At 41.1% G+C, this 16,871-nt stretch overlaps 1 protein-coding gene across 1 annotated transcript in view; it reads left to right on the forward strand.

Moving 5' to 3' along the window:
- The first annotated feature begins 3,329 nt into the window (after positions 1-3,329).
- The window catches only part of OTC (ornithine transcarbamylase), a 72,980-nt gene continuing 59,438 nt past the window's right edge, over positions 3,330-16,871 (forward strand). The window contains exon 1 of the mRNA XM_025276087.3: positions 3,330-3,555. Coding sequence (XP_025131872.2) covers positions 3,479-3,555 — 77 coding nt within the window. The 5' untranslated portion in view covers positions 3,330-3,478. The remainder of the gene's footprint in view (positions 3,556-16,871) is intronic.

The following is a 16,871-nucleotide window of genomic DNA, read 5'->3' on the forward strand; positions in this document are numbered from 1 at the left end:
AAGCAGAGCACTGAAAAACTCTTAAGAAGGTAGACCTGGGCAAAGACTGGGTTCCCATAGAAGCAGATATTGAGAAAGGGATTTGGGTTCAAGTAGTTTATTTGGGAGATGATCCCAGGAAGCACTGGTAGGGGATGGAGGAAAGTAAGACAGTGAAGAGAAGGCAGTTAATAGAGGGTGAATTGACAGTCAGGTGACTACTGTGGGCGATCAGGGCTTAGTCCCACTGGGGACCTATGGAAGAGCATGTAAAACATGCCTCATGGTTGCCACACAGGACTGAGGAATATGAGGACTTTATTCTCAGCCAGACAGCTATGGGCCTGTGCATTAAGAAGTGACAGGGGACTTGCCTGGTGGTCCAGTGGTTAAGACTCTGTGCTTCCCTTGAAGGAGGCCCAGGTTCAATCCTTGGCTTAGAAACTAAGATACCTGCATGCTGAACAATAAATCCAGAATTTAAAAAAAAAAAAGTGGCAGGTATGCTTCCCCAACAACAAAAGTCATCACCCCCTCACCATGATCTCTGTCCTAGGAAACTCTTACAAATGATTTTTTAAAGCTTATTTCTATGCCAGTATTATCCTAACCAGTTGCTGTTTTATGCATTTTATGTAATAAATTTCATCTGAAGTAATGCTTAATCCCAAACAATGATACTATGGATGAAAATTTCAAGTAGAAGAAAACTTTTGGGGGAAGGAAGGATTTTGTATCTGAAATCACCATAATAATCATCACTCATTATTATGGTGTGATTAATAATAGGTATCAATAAATGTAATCACAATAATAATCATTTATGGGAAAAAAGACAATAGAAAAATAGTGTATTCCAATTATAGACTTATTCTCTATTTCCTTCATTTTGAATAAAATATTATGTCAGGAAATTTAAAAAAGAATTGGCAGGTATGTAGGGGAAGACCGAATACCAAGGGGATACAAACAGGACATGGATGCCTATGGTTTTGTGTTTTTCATAGTGGGCCTGGTGGTGGCAGGGCTTCATTTACATGGTCAAGGATAGAGTGGATCCACTCCCCTAATTCTTGTTACCCCACACACCCTATTTGTTCCGTTGGGTCTATCTGTTGTAGCCCCCCTCCAGTTTTGACAATTCCCTAATTCATTCCAGTTCATCAAGGATCAGTGCTACTTCCTCCAGGAACCCCACCTAATCCCCAACCACCAGTAATGGAAGCTGGATGAGGGACTCTCCAAGCTGGAGGTCCCAAAGGGCCTGAAGCAAGGGCACAAGGGATAAGCCCTACCCTCTTGGTGCGGATGCACAAGGTCAGGGGACAGAGATAGAAGTTGTGCTCTGGAGTCATTCCAAATGGTGAACTCCCTGTGGGAAAGGACTTATCGTTCCTGGTTATCACTGTATCCCTCAAAGCCCGCCCAGCACAGAGCCCCAGCCTACTGGTGGTGGTGGCAAAGGAGAGGGAATGAATGAAGGGCTGGGTGAACAAAGGAACTAGGTCAGAAGCCAAAGCCGGCAGTTGAAGTGGAATTAGAGGAGTCATGGGGGTGGTCCGTAAGAGCGCCTGGACGAATTCTGAGGACTGATGGCAAACCCTGTATGCTGTCTTTCCACCTGTGACCCAAATGTTCATTGAGACAGCTTGTCTTTTGGGATTCAGTGAAATGACCTTTACGCTCATCGCACTTGTGGTACAGCACCTCTCTTCCAGTTTCTCTGGGGGTTAAGTGGAGGGTAAGCTTTTCTTAGTCCTTTCTGGGAGACTGAACTCCTACCTGCATAGAAGGATGAGGGTTTGTGAGTCACTTTGGCATCTCAGCAGTGCTGCCCACGTTCTCTGCCATGTGGCATGGCAGACTGCATGGTTTCTCCCTGAGCTTTGTTCAGATGAATTGTTTGTGTGGGTAGCATCCTTGACTGAAGAGGTGGGCTTTACATCAGCATGCAGTTGAGTGCAGTTTGCCCACTTCTCTTCGTGACTCCCTACAAGCACCCAGTTTCCTTCCCTGTATTAGGTAGATCAGATCTGTTCACTAAAAGCTCTCCAACAAGAGGCCAGTTTTGTCACTTCAACAACGCTTTTAAAGCGATCTTTTCAAACAGAGCTGCCATCTCGTCTCCCACGTGGTGCGTTCACTATCTGCTTTCTCACCACCACCACCACCCCCCCACTCCCCGCCCCGCCTCTGCAAACAGTCTGCCTGGAATAGTCTTTCCAGAACAGAAGATGTGGCAGAGGTTTGGAGATTTCAATCTTTCCCTCTATATCCCACCTCATTCTCTGTGAGTAGAAGGAAATCGTGTCAATAAATTTCCCTGCTACTAATTATAACATCATATCACAACCCTCCCTACCCCTGAAGTGGTCATAGTTGGTTTTAAAATGACACTAATTTTTTTTTTGCATTCCACAAACATCAAGCAAGTGTTTACCTTGCCCTCTTACTCTGCCTCCCACCCTCCCCAGCTCAGAGTTCTCCCTTATCTGTGATGAGGTTGCACTTTACCTGGATGTCTCCAATAAGGTGTCCCCTATAGGCATCTGTTACGGGTATTTATTTACAGATCTATGACTTTTACCAAATTCTAAAGTCTGCAAAGATGAGATCATCTTCCTTCCCTGAAATTCCAGTCTCGCCCAGTATCTGCCACAGAACAGATTTTTAAAACATCCGATCTACAACTACGGATGAATGAATGAGTGAGGGTGAACCTCTGGATTGGCCCCTTAGTTGCCCAGATAGGCTGCAAGGGGAGGAACATTTGGTACCCCACCTCCTCACTTATGCAGATGATGGGTTTCTGCAGGAGTTAATAGGCAGCTCCTTACTTATTGAAGACCTACTATGTGCAAGGCACAATGGGAGTTCCAGGCTTGAGATCTTTTTACTCCATCTCCAGCCCCTCTCCAGCTTTTTTGCCACAAAAAAAAAAAAAAAAACCACCTTCCAGAGCACGTCTTTCTCTTTGTTTTTGTGGATGGGCTGAGGCTTAGAGGGAGGAAAGTGCTATTACTGGAAATACTCAGGGATGTCATGTCTACATCTGGGGTTTTGCATTGCCAATTCGCATTTTCTGAATGAGTTATTTCTGTGTACCTTCGCAGCAGCCAGCCCTGCAGTCTCTTGCATGTATTATACGCTCAATGAGTACTTGTCAATTGATTTGGTACAAGTATGTGACAGCATAAATATATTATGAAAAATGAGGAGTCTGAGCACCAAAAGTGTTAGGATTCCAACCCCCAACACCACCAAAAAAAAAAAAAAAAAAATACACAATGGTAGAGCATGGCTTAAAGTTCAAATGCTCCTGGACCCTGCCCTGCACTATCTCTAGACTGGGGAACTTGATAAGGTAGTTGAAGGGCAATATTACCTTTGCTCTCTCACTGTGATCGAAAACACTCTTAGCTTTCAGGTGGACCCCACTGGCTACCTTGGTGCGGCATTTTCAACAGCACAGAATCACCCTTTACACAATCAAAAGAAGATGCTGTTTCATCTAAGGACCCTGTTGAACAATGCAGCTCTTAGAAATGGTCACAATTTCGTGGTTCGAAATTTTCGGTAAGTGATGGCCAGAGACTAGAGTCTGACTTAGGAGCCGTGGTGATAAATGAAGTTCTATTCTGTAGAGGAGTGCCACCTCCTAAAGCTGCTTTCTGCTATAGTGTTTCTGTTATAGTGGCAAGTTCTATCCTTATTGTAGACAGCTCTCTCTAATTCCAGCTGAGCTTTCATTTCTCAATCCCCTGTAATCAGATTTCACGGGGTGCTAGGGGGTGGGGTTGGGATGGGGGGACTGTGGCAGGTATAACAGACTAAATGTTCTTGACATCTTCCATTTGTGTACATTCTAAAGGAGCAAGTGGCTGAAGGAAATGAGAGAAACTAATTTCCATGGGGCCTTCTGCTTGTATTTAGGTCAGCCTGAAAACAATATATCATTCTAGAGCATGGGGATTGATTCATTCTTTAAAAAAACAGACCCCAAAAGAATGACTTACTTGCAAGCTGCTGGAAAGAAGCCTTGTATGTGATGATGATAATGATATTTTTAAAAGAAAATCTAAATTTAAAATCGATTTCTGAATTTTTTGTTAGCATGTGAAAGGAGGCTGTCTCCAATGAATTCATTAAAAAGCTACATCCTGGGACTTCCCTGGAGGTCCAGTGGCTAAGACTCCAAGCTTGCAATGCAGGGGGTCCAGGTTCAATCCCTGGTCAGGGAACTAAGATCCTGCATACCTCAACTAAGACATGGTGCAGCCAAATAAATAAAAATAAATATTTAAGAAAAAAAAAAAAAAGCTACATCATGCTCAGAATTAGTCAATTGTCCATGCACACAGTTGAAGGCAGTGTGGAGCCTGTCCCCCAGGAAAGGAGACAGGGGTGATGTGTTAATCGGGGAAACAATGCTCTCAAATTTGGACATTGTTCCCAGAAGACTTCTGGAGTAGTTGCCTGTTAACAATCAGAATTTTCCCAGTGCCTCTTGACAACCTAAACCAATCTCAAAACGACCTCAATGACTTCCTAAAGTTAGAAGCTTATAGTCTGAAGTTTTCTCCCACTGTTAAGTGGCCCTGGGCCTCCCCTCTCTGGGCCACCTGACAGCTCTGGACTCTCTGGACTCTACCTTTAGCACCACTCAGAAGCCAGAATGACATAGTAAATGATATTGTAAATTACACCCATAGAATTAGATGCAGTTGGGACCTCAGAGCTACAGAATAACGCCTTCTCTTATTTTATAGATAAGGCAAATGAGGTCCAGAGAGATAATGAGGTTTACTAGTTAGTGGCAGAGCTAGACAATAGAAGCCAGAGGAAAGCTCAGGTTTAGAGTCTAAAGAACTGGGTTCAAGGCCTGTCACCACCACTTATTGGCTATATGACCCTGAGCAAGCTACTAAACTTTTCTTTGACATTGCTTCACTTACAAAATGAGAGAAAGTGTAATACATGTTCTGCCTACATCACAGTGTGGTTCAATTATTTATTTAATAAATAGCTATTGAGTGCCTACTTTGTGCCATGCCCTAAGCAAGGTGTTGGAGATACAGCGGTAAATAAGATAAAAAGTTATTTCATTCCAGACACATGAATTCACAGTCTAGCAGTAATCTGTAAGATAATTTGTGTGGAAACTGTAAAGTGACAGGCAAGTGTTCATTATTTTATCATTCCATCCCACTGAGTTACATCTATTAAGAGTGTGATGAAATTTTATTCCATACTTTTTTAACAAAGGCTCATCACTGAGCTAGAAATAATCAGCTGAATGAATAACCAAAGCTTGGAGCTTAAAATTATACTTTTCTTTGAAAATCACAGTGATGATTTTTTACCATTGAAAGTGAAAGTGTTAGTCACTCAGTCGTGTTTGACTCTTTGTGACCTCATGGACTGTAGCCCACCAAGCTCCTCTGTCCATGGAATTCTCCAGGCATGGGTTGCCATGCCCTTCTCCAGGAGATCTTCCTGACCCAGGGATAGAACCCATGTCTGTTATGTCTCTTGCATTGGCAGTTGTGTTCTTTACCATCTGAGCCACCAAGGAACCCCCCCCCTTTTAACACTATTACAAGTAAAATTTTTGCTACTAAAACCTCTTCCAAGTATTTAGGTAGGAAATTGCAGTGGTCCAGTAGTTAAGACTCCACACTTCCACTGCAGGGGGCACAGGTTTGATCCCTGGTTGGGGAACTAAGATCCCACATGCCATACAGCGCAGCCAAAACGAAAAATAAGAAACAAATATTTAGGCACTTCTGGGTATTTATTAACATTCTATTTTCTATATCCAGTAGCCAGACTATGACTCTGAAAATCCTGGCTAGCTGTCTCTCACAGTGAGTCAGGACTGAGGCAAAAGTAAGACTAAATCACCTCAAATCCATACTGGCCATTTGAAAATACGAAAGCCTCGGATCACCCATGTTATTAGAAACTATAGAGAATGAGTCTGTTGAAAAATGACTACTTAACATGGAAATGCTGTCATTTTCATGTGGTGTGAGTATTTTTCTTTCCTACTCTTTTAGTGAGCCACACTACCAGTTAGATGAATTCAAACTTGCTGATCTCCAGTAACACCTACTGGGGCTTCCCACGTGGCACTAATGGTGAAGAACCCGCTTGCCAATGCAGAAGACATAAGAGACACAGGTTCGATCCCTGGGTCGGGAAGATCCCCTGGAGGTGGGCATGGCAACCCATTCCAGTGTTCTTACCTGGAGAATTCCATGGACAGAGGAACCTGATGGTCTACAATCCATAGGGTCGCAAAGAGTTGGACACAACTGAAACGACTTAGCAAGCACTCAATAATACCTACAGTCTTTGATGACCCATTAACAACAGAGAAAATCTTCTTGTCATCTCCACCTATATGGTATTTTTACTTTGATTTTCAGCCTTCTTCAGAGATTCAGGTTCTTTTTCAACCCCCCCAGCCACCCCCCGCCCATCTCTCTTGGAACGGTGGAGGGTCCCTGTTATGAAATACACCACCTGCGTTTAGCACTAGAGAGCAGTAGGAAATACATGGTTAGGGTTTGGCAATGCCACAAGTTGGGGCTTCACAGTTTTGAAGTGAGCAGCCATATGGCCATGGACGTGATAAAATAACCACTTGAGTGAGGCTAAAGCCATCTACACAGGCTCCCAGATCAATCATTTTTAGTCAATTTTCTTTCTTTCTTTCTTTCTTTTTTTTTTTTTTTACAAAATCAATATGATCAGACACCAAGACTGCCGAAAACACCCAAATCCATCGGCTTTTCATCTCACAAACAAGGCTCGAGAGCCTGGCTGTGTTTGGATAATAGACAGTATTCTATGATTTGTCGCCTATTATGAGAAACACAGCTTTTAAAGGAACCACTAAAAAAATATCTTTCTTTATCAGAAAAGACCCATTTGTAAGTGCAGTTCAATTTCATCTCACAAATAGAAATTTCTTCAGAGAATATTGAGTTAAGCCACCCAATTCTGTGGAGGTTATGGATTGGAGCCGGAGGTGACTGGTTTTCAGGTATTTCATTCCAGACCTCTCTAAGGGCTTACAGAACTCATTAAGTTCCCTTCATCCCACACACATGCCCATCTACACACACGTGGACACACAGACACAGACACAGACATTACAGGCCATCCGTGCTCTCATGTCATGGAGAGAAGACAGTCCTCTTTGATTATTCACATTTTCCTTCATAACTAAAAGTAAAGGCCTTTAAAAAAACATATTTATTGACTTCAGAAAACTCTGCAAGGCAAGAGACCAAGAAAGGAATGGGGTCGTGATGTTTCCCTTGGCCAAGAGTAGAATTGGGGTTTTATTTCTAGTTTGTTATTTTTAGTAATTTAGCAATTTAACCAAGATAAAAGAAAGAGAGGTGGCCACAGATTTTCAACAGTTTCTGGTTTCCAGCCCTTTAATAGTAAGTCTACATGAAGCTAATCCTTATCCCAGTCTTCAATTTTCAGATGAGGGCTAAGTTTTGCAGTTTTAGAATACTGACAATCTAAGTTAGCTTTGACATCCTTTAGTCACCCAGTTATCAGTAGTAATTTATACTGCATACGACCATGTGGCAACAGTGAGAAAGGCTGCAAGTATATTTTTATTAATAAATTATCATTATGTTTAAAAATACAGAAATTTGGAAACAATTTGTGCTTTGATTTCCCAGATCAATAAGGATCATTTTCAAGGGTTTTGTGAAAAAAGAGTCACTCTCCCTGGCACGCACTGCAATATGCAGTGCATATTTTTTTTCTGAGATGGAAACAACGGGATGAAATGAAAGTTCGGCCACTGAGAATTCAGCTGGCTCCAGTGTGGCCTGTGGGAAATCTTGTATATATGAACTTCATGACTATTGTGGAAGACAAAGACATGAAGGATCACTGATTTGTAGTTCATTTTCTTAATTTTTCAAATGAGGATTTAAGGCCAAAAATGGAAAATGATCGGAGAAGGCAATGGCACCCCACTCCATACTCTTGCCTGGAAAATCCCATGGACGGAGGAGCCTGGTGGTCTGCAGTCCATGGGGTCACTAAGAGTCGGACACGACTGAGAGACTTCACTTTCACTTCTCACTTTCATGCATTGGAGAAGGAAATGGCAACCCACTCCAGTGTTCTTGCCTGGAGAATCCCAGGGACAGAGGAGCCTGGTGGGCTGCCGTCTATGGGGTTGCACAGAATCGGACACGACTGAAGTGACTTAGCAGCAGCAGCAGCAGCTCTTTTCATCCCATTGCTTGATGACTTTGATCCTTCCACACTGATCAAATTGGCCAATCTACCCTTATTCAATATTCCGCCCCCTTTTAAAGATAAGCAAAATACCTCAGTAAAGAAGGAAAAAAACACCAAGAAAGTATGCCTTTTGTATCAGTCTGTAATGTTAAAGAAACCAAAAAACCTCTGCCATATCATCCATTGGCCCTCTCTTATGCCTCCAGAAGCTAAAGTCTTTATCTCAAATTCTCCATGGGGATCAAAATATCATTTAACACTGAGTTTTTTCCTACTCTGGCAAAGTCTGTTTCTGACTGACCACATTTTACTCAAATTAAGCACTTTCTCTTCCAACAAAATACAATTATACAAGGGAACACATCCAGGTCTTCCCCCAGACTCCAAACAGTTTACTAGAGTTGGAAAATGCACTCTAGCAATGAAAGGCTTCATTCTGCCAGTAGAGAATTCTCTTCCATTTTTTAGCTAGGAAGATATTTGGGTAAAGCTAACACAAGGGTCTACTATTACCTTGGCCTAACTTCTTAGCATTCAGTGATCTAGGGTTGAAAAACATCTGTAATTATTTTTTGAAGGGATAAAATTAATGTGATGAATGAGTCTTGCCTTTTTTCAAAAGCTCTGGCTTTAACCCGATTGCCATGACAGTTTTGATGGAAAAATCTATACATGCTTCTCATTGTTTTCTCCAATACTATATCCTCCCTGTTACGTGTTGGCTGAAGAATGATAATGTGGTTTAGGGCTGGTTTACCAAGGAGACACACTTGAGTACAAAGAGACCAGGCATTTTATGGGAACACTGAAATAGTGATTCTGGCCTTGGTTTGGGTGCTCATGAACCAGACTGGGCTGCTTCCAACTGAAGCACAGGGTCTCTATGAGAACTTAAAAGCCATTTAGGTCAGCAGTTTTATCTGGCTAACTAACTAGAATGTGGGTTTATCACCAGAGAGCAAGAAATGCTTAACACAAACAAGAAAAAAAAAAAGGAAGGTGCCTGTAATGGAGGTATTTTGACATGGTACAATTGTGGAGGTTTTCAATTTTCCATTAATTTTTGAGTAGCTCAGGAAAGAGGTGTGGCAACTCCATTTTGGAGCCAAGGGGAGGTCTATGAGGAGACAGTAAACAGGATAGGAATTTAAACTGGAACCATTGTGTTTGCTTTCCTTCCAGTGATAAACTGTCCTGGTTAGCTCTTGATATCTATGAAAAACAGGTCTTTTTCCCAAGCCAACATTTCCTGCCCCACCTCCTGGATAGAACTGAGAAAAGGTGGTGGCTGCTCTAATGGTTTTTCAATGGTGTAAACATTATGAACCCCTTAACCAGGTGAGATATAACTTAAAAAAAAATTTCCAGTTAATCACTCAAACCCGCTCAGGCTGGTATGACAGATGGACAGGATCTACTGCTCCAATCTTTTTGTCCCCAAGAACACTGGGAACTTATTCTGTCCAAAGGGGTTCATGGAAAGAGGTAACCAAAATATTGGTATGCTAAGTCGCTTCAGTCGTGTCCGACTCTGTGCAACCCCATAGATGGCAGCCCACCAGGCCCCGCCATCCCTGGGATTCTCCAGGCAAGAACACTGGAGTGGGTTGCCATTTCCCTCTCCAATGCATGAAAGTGAAAAGTGAAAGTGAAGTCACTCAGTCGTGTCTGACTCTTAGCGACCCCATGGACTGCAGCCTACCAGGCTCCTCCGTCCATGGGATTTTCCAGGCAAGAGTACTGGAGTGGGTTGCCGTCGCCTTCTCCGAAATATTGGTATAGTTCATTATTAATGTATTTTTGATTTGACCCTCATGGTGCTATGGACAAAAACTCATCCACCAGGTACTCTCACCAGTTTTCTAGTTTTTGCACTTGTCTCAGGCTACTATCTGTAGGATTCGAGGTTATAATGCTTTTTTTTGTTTCATGTGTATATGTCCAACTATTCTTCCCAGCAGTGCAAATACTGTAGAACCTTAGGGAATTTCAGCTTTAGCAACATACCAGGCTGCAATCAATTCTCCTCCATGACTCTTAGGCCTTGTGTTCAGCCTGGACCACAGCCCACACTTGCTCTTGCCCCAACATTAATTCTTTTGGGGGTGGGGCACTTTTGGTATCTTTTTTGGTCATCAGACTTCAGTCAGGGCCTTAAGAATCCATCATGGCGAATCTCTCTAAATTCATGCCCAGAAATCTGCTGAATTTCTTATACAAATTGATTTACTTCTACCTCATTCAATCATTCATTTACTTAAGAAATATTTATTGAATGCCTACTATATTCCAGGCATTGCAAGCAGCACTGGGATATATTAATGAACAAAACAGGCAGGACCTCTGACATCGTGGGTCATGTAATTTAATGGGAAGATTAAAAGTAAGCAGTGAACAGGGACTTCCCTGGTGGCCTAGGAGTTGAGAATCTGCCTTCCAATGCAAGGAACTTGGGTTCAATCCCTGGTTGGGGAACTAAGATTCCATATGCTGCAGGGCAACTAAGCCCAGGCACCACAACTATGGAGCCCGAGTACCACTAGAGAGAAGTCTGCATGCCATAACAGATCCCATGTGCTGTGACTAAAACTCGATGCAGGCAAAAATAAATAAATACATTTTTTAAAGACCTTAAAAAAAAAAAAAGTAAGCAGTGGACAGATACAAATAGATTGGGTTGGCCGGAAAGTTCCTTCTGGTTTCCAACCTGAACAAACTTTCTGGCCAACCTGCTGTATTAAAAATTGTGATAGGTGTTTTGAGGAAAATGAAGCCAAAGCAGAGATTACTTGGTACAGGGAAGGAGTCTCATAGGAGGTGGTATTTAAGCCCCCAGCCTAAGGATGAGAAAGAGAGCTTGATAGCTGTGGGGCGAGTGTTGTGGACAGAGGGAGGAGTATGTGAAAGGAAGCCTGTGATGGGAATGCATCTGGAGTACAAACAGTCGTTCCTTTGTATGGTCCCCACACGCAGGAATTTTAATTACCACAGTTTAGTAAATAACACCAGTCTCCCAAGTACACTGTTCAAATTTCAGTTGCTATGGGACATTAATTGGGTTTAGTTGCCTAAAGTAAAGATTTCATTGCTGGCTCAGTTTAGTTCAGTTCAGTCACTCAGTCGTGTCCAACTCTTTGCGACCCCATGAACTGCAGCACTCCAGGCCTCCCTGTCCATCACCAGCTCCCGGAGTTTACCCAAACTCATGTCCATTGAGTCAGTGATGCCATCTAACCATCTCATCCTCTGTCGTCCCCTTCTCCTCCTGCCTTCAATCTGTCCCCAAATCAGGGTCTTTTCAAATGAGTCAGCTCTTCGCATCAGGTGGCCAAAATATTGGAGTTTCAGCTTCAACATCAGTCCTTCCAATGAACACCCAGGACTGATGTCCTTTAGGATGGACTGGTTGGATCTCCTTGCAGTCCAAGGGACTCTCAAGAGTCTTCACCAACACCACAGTTCAAAAGCATCAATTCTTCTGCGCTCAGCTTTCTTTATAGTCCAACTCTCACATCCATCCATTGCTGGCTCTTCAGTTCACAAATCACTGTGTTCATAGCAGATGCACTTCATGATCGGTGGCCAATCACATCACTTCTTTCAAAGTCTGTTGCTGATTGCTCACTGTGCAGCTGTTACCCAGTTCACCTACACACATTAAAGAGTATAGTTGTTCTGCCTTCTCTTCTTCCAGTGATAAGCCTGTGTGACACTTTAATAAAAAATGGATAATTAAAAGACAGAGTTGTCTGAAAGAGGTGAAAATGCAGCAGAGAAAGAAAAATAATAACATTGACAAGTTAAATGTGAATGCAAATGTATTTATAGAAGAAATAGCTGACTGTGGGGTTGTTGACCCTGCTACTATTTGAGAGGTTCTAGCTATGTAGCTAGAGAAACTTAGTGAAAACAAACTTATCGACATAAACGAGTACAGTGGTGTGACCAAAAGTATGAAGATATTCCAGAGGAAGTGATACCAGTAAAACATTTCACACTAAAGGAATTCTCAGGACTTCCCTGGTGGTCAGGTGGTTAAGACTCTGTGCTCCCAGTGCAGGCGGGCCCAGGTTCAATCCTTGGTCAGGGAACTAGATCCCATGTGCTGCAACTAGAAGATTCCACATGCCATAACTAAGACCCAGAGCAGCCAAATAATAAATATTTAAAGAATTAAAGGAATTCTCAGAGAGATTTCACAATATTAAGAGTTCAAAGAATAAAATGTTGGAAGTTGATTCAAACTTAGAAGTACAACAATTCACCAAAGCATAACAAACGTGATAAGAAGACAGCATACACTGTTCAAACTACCTGATAATTTTTACAAAGAAATAAAACACTGTAATTCTTGATGTTTCTAATGTTTTAAATGACAATGTACTAAATATATATCAGTTTTACTCTTTTTTTCATTTCCTTAAGCCTTTATAACTGACTATAAGAGAGTTTGTAATGTTTTGCCAAAAAAACTTAAGTCACAGAACAATTGTGATTTCTCCCTTTGATTATTAAGGTTGTTTTACATGGCTTCAGATTTAATAGTTATTTACAGTCCCTCACTGCTGTGCAAAGCCAGAACTGTTTTTTTTAAATAGCTTATCTGCTAAGATTTATTGGTTTATTGGAGGTGTGATTCCACAGTAACAGGAAGGAGGGCGACATATCAGCTGCCGCCCTGTGGAGACTAGAGACACAAGAGGTATTCTTCTGATCTCTTGTGGTTTAAGGAAAAGAATTTGAAATAAGGCTTCTGTCACTATATAAATTTGAAAATGAACGGTCTGGACAAGAAGGGAATATTCGAGCAGGATGTTGGTGTCTTCTATTTTTAAACTCAAATCTGTCAATGGAGAAATAAAAAGAGCCTCTCACAACACAATCCCAAAAGCAGAATATCACCCCTAACTCTAACCCTACCTCCAACTTAGAAATTTCTTAAAGTTTGTAAGGATAAACTTGAGAAAGCTTCAGAGACCTTTTACCTCTTCCAATCTGTTTTCTGTTTGGGCAATAAAGAGCTGGAAGTTGACGCTCTTTTGCAGCAGCTAAAGGTGTTGCTGCCCCTCCTCTTTCACCATTATTTTGCTATTTCCTTTCATGGGAAGGGGGGAGAAAAATCAGTGCTCTTCAAAAGTTCTATTTCCTTTTCATTTCCAATTATTTTTCTCTGAGATTCAACCACACCACCACAATTCTAAAATCTGTGATATGCATTCAATGAAGCATATAGTCCTGTGAGTACTTAGAGCAGAGTAGATGCAACAAGGGCTTCCCAGGTGGCTCAGACAGTATAGAATCTGCCTGCAATGTGGGAGACCTGGATTCAGTCCCTGGATTGGGAAGATCCCCTGGAGGAGGGCGTGGCAACCTACTCCAGTATTCTTGCCTGGAGAATCCCCCTGGACAGAGGTGCCTGGTGGGCTACACTCTATGGTGTTGCAAAGAGTTGGACATGACTGAGCGACTAAAGCACACAAATATAACAGAACCCTATAGGGGCCGAAAGTAAGGGAGGATACTGAATCCCTTAAGTGTTGGAGTTTGGCAACTCAGCTTTCGTGGGCTCCAATATAGCCAGGAGTCAGAGCTTGAACTCTAGGGAATTAAAAAAGGCCTGAAAATTAGCTCGTGGTTTGTTTTTCCTGGTTTTGATGGATGCAAATTCAACAACTGTAGTGATATTTCCCAAATTTCTTGAATCTAGGGAGTAGGGTTTTCCAGGAAGGTTTTTTCCCTTCCCCTTTTAATATAATATCAGGTGACATCTTAACCCATGGAATATTAATGTGTTATTGTAAGACATAGAGTCAAGAAAGTTTATCTTCTGTGATTTTATGTTGTTTGGACCTTATTCCAGAAGAAATAATACTCTCAGAGCTGCCTTAAATGTTGTTGACTTTAAAAAAAATGCACAACATGAGAGTTGCAAGTTAAGTTTTATTGCGGTGTGGATGCAAAATGAGGTGCGGACTGCAGCCTGGGAGACAGCACCTCAGGTAGCTCTAAGAGACTGCTCCAAAGAGACAGTGGGGAAGGTCAGTATGTATGAGATTTTGGTAAAGGGGAAGTACATGCAATCAAGCACATATTTTTCCAGAAGGTTTCTACTAGTCTCGGGACGCTTTTGCTAGTCATGAAGAACAGTCATCACTGTGAAGGATTTTAGTGCTTTTCTAAATATGGGGAGATACAGGAATTGGGCTCATAAAATTAGCTCCTGAATTTATCTAACTATCTAAAGATCTGTCCTGCCAGCTTTTCCCCTGAGCACAGAGTGCCTCATTCCTGCTCTCCACCCTGAACTCCTTTCATGGAGTGTTGAAGGTCAGCAGCTACAGTAGCTCATGATTTAATCCTTGTAGAGGTAGATGGTAAGTGCCCATGGCAAGTACCTATTTGTAGTTGACAGTGTGAATTGGGAAAGATTAAGCTGCCATGCCTCCATCCCAAGCCAGACATGTTAAACCTGTTTACAGATCCTAGAAGGATCCAACTGACAGAGAAAAATGCATGAATACCAGACAAAGGATTTACTTCTCAACAATATCAGTACTTGTATATTCCAAGCACTAAATAGTACTAGATAGTATCACTAGTTAATATTATCAGAGCCAAACATAAAACCGACATACACACATAAAATTAAATTTCCTGCTTAACTGCCACATCTCTAAAGTTATCAAATTGTTTTCTGTTACTACCCAGATCTTGGACACAATTTTGTAAGCTTTTTACTAGGGTTTCAGTAAAAGGAAGAAAATGAATATCTATTCTAGAAACTTCTTTAGCTAGCAATTTCTTTTGTATACTTACAAATTTATTTTTAAAATATCTGAATCTTATTCTACACTTTAGAATTTTTATTTCTTTTTTTATGTTTTGTTATGTGCAGAATCTATTAGGATAGTAATACATATAAATAAGTAAACATATATTGTAGATCTATCTTCAAAATTTTTTAATGTTTTGCATCTCTATTAAAAAAATTGAGACAATTGCTTTAAAGAAATTTCCATCTGAAGAGTGTTTGAATCACACATTTTTAAAAGTTGAAGACAATGGTAGGTCTTAGGAATGTTGAGCAAAATTTTAATGCACATATAGGCTTAAAACTCTAATCTTTATTAGAGTTGAATATATCATTAGATCTTGTATTAAATCTGTCAATTAATCATTAGGCAGCTAACCCACAAACCCTCCATCTTTATGGAAGCCCCTTTCCTTACTAATTAGAATCTCTGAAGGGCTTTATCTCATAAAAGGTCTACTGAAAAAAAATCTATTCACCTTCTGAACATTAAACAAGCTCTGCTAGAAAGTTGGATACTTAGGAAAATATACATTTGTCTGAGTTATTTGACATCATGCAGTGAAAACAACAAATTGAGAGAATTTGTTATTTTCTTACTTATTATCTTGTTATCAATGCAAAAAGACATAAATTCCACCAGATAATTTACTCTTCATTTCAAGTAGCACAAGCTTTTTTTTCTTAGGCTGGAGTTCAAGCATGATTATTTTCTGACAGTCATTTTACTCCAAGTAAAATAAATGCTTAATATACATGGTAAATCACAATTTGACCTTGGTTATTCATAATTTATAATTTCTGATGGTATACAATACTAATTATTATTAAATAGAGAGAACACTGAGAATAAATGCTGTCCATTTTATATACTGATTATCCCAAATAACAATTACTGTCATCATAATGTAATAGAATGTTAAAATGGGACTTGGTCTCAGTTTCTGCCCAGGTCCAATAGGTTCTGACTCTTTCCTCAATCCAAAGTGAGATGCTAGACCACTAAAACAGGGCTTGCAAAGGAGGTACACAAGAATTAGTTTTGCAACCCACTGGTGATTGCCTCCAGCTTTTAAAATGGATTGTAGAAACCAGGAGGTGAGTTGTAGATTTGAAGAGGATTTTAGCTATGTACCATTGTATAAAAAACTAAGATCGTGGCATCTGGTCCCATCACTACATGGCCAATAGAAAGGGAAAAAGTGGAAGTTGTGACAGATTTTATTTTCTTAGGCTCCAAAATCATTGTGGACAGCGACTGCAGCTATGAAATTAAAAGATGTTTGCTCCTTGAAAGGAAAGCTATGACAAACCTAGATAGCATATTAAAAAGCAGAGACATCTCTTTGCCAACAAGGGTCCATACAGTCAAAGCTATGGTTTTCCCAGTAGTCATGTATGGACATGAGAATTGGACCGTAAAGAAGACTGAGTGCTGAAGAATTGATGCTTTCAAACTGTGTTGCTGGAGAAGACTCTTGAGGGTCCCTTGGACTGCAAGGAGATCAAACCAGTTAATCCTAAAGGAAATCAGTCCTGGGTGTTCACTGGAAGGACTGATGTTGAAGCTGAAGCTACAATACTTTGGCTACCTGATGAGAACAGCCAACTCACTGGAAAAGACCCTGATGCTGGGAAAGATAGAAGGCAGAAGGAGAAGAGGGCAGCAGAGAATGAGATGGTTAGATAACATCACCAACTCAATGGACATGAATCTGAGCAAATTCTGGGAGACAGTGAAGAACAAAGGAGCCTGGAGTGCTGCAGTCCATGGAGTTGTAAAGAGTCGGACACGACT

The sequence above is a fragment of the Bubalus bubalis genome, chromosome X, assembly GCF_019923935.1.
Source record: "Bubalus bubalis isolate 160015118507 breed Murrah chromosome X, NDDB_SH_1, whole genome shotgun sequence".
In the NCBI taxonomy this organism is placed as follows: Eukaryota; Metazoa; Chordata; class Mammalia; order Artiodactyla; family Bovidae; genus Bubalus; species Bubalus bubalis.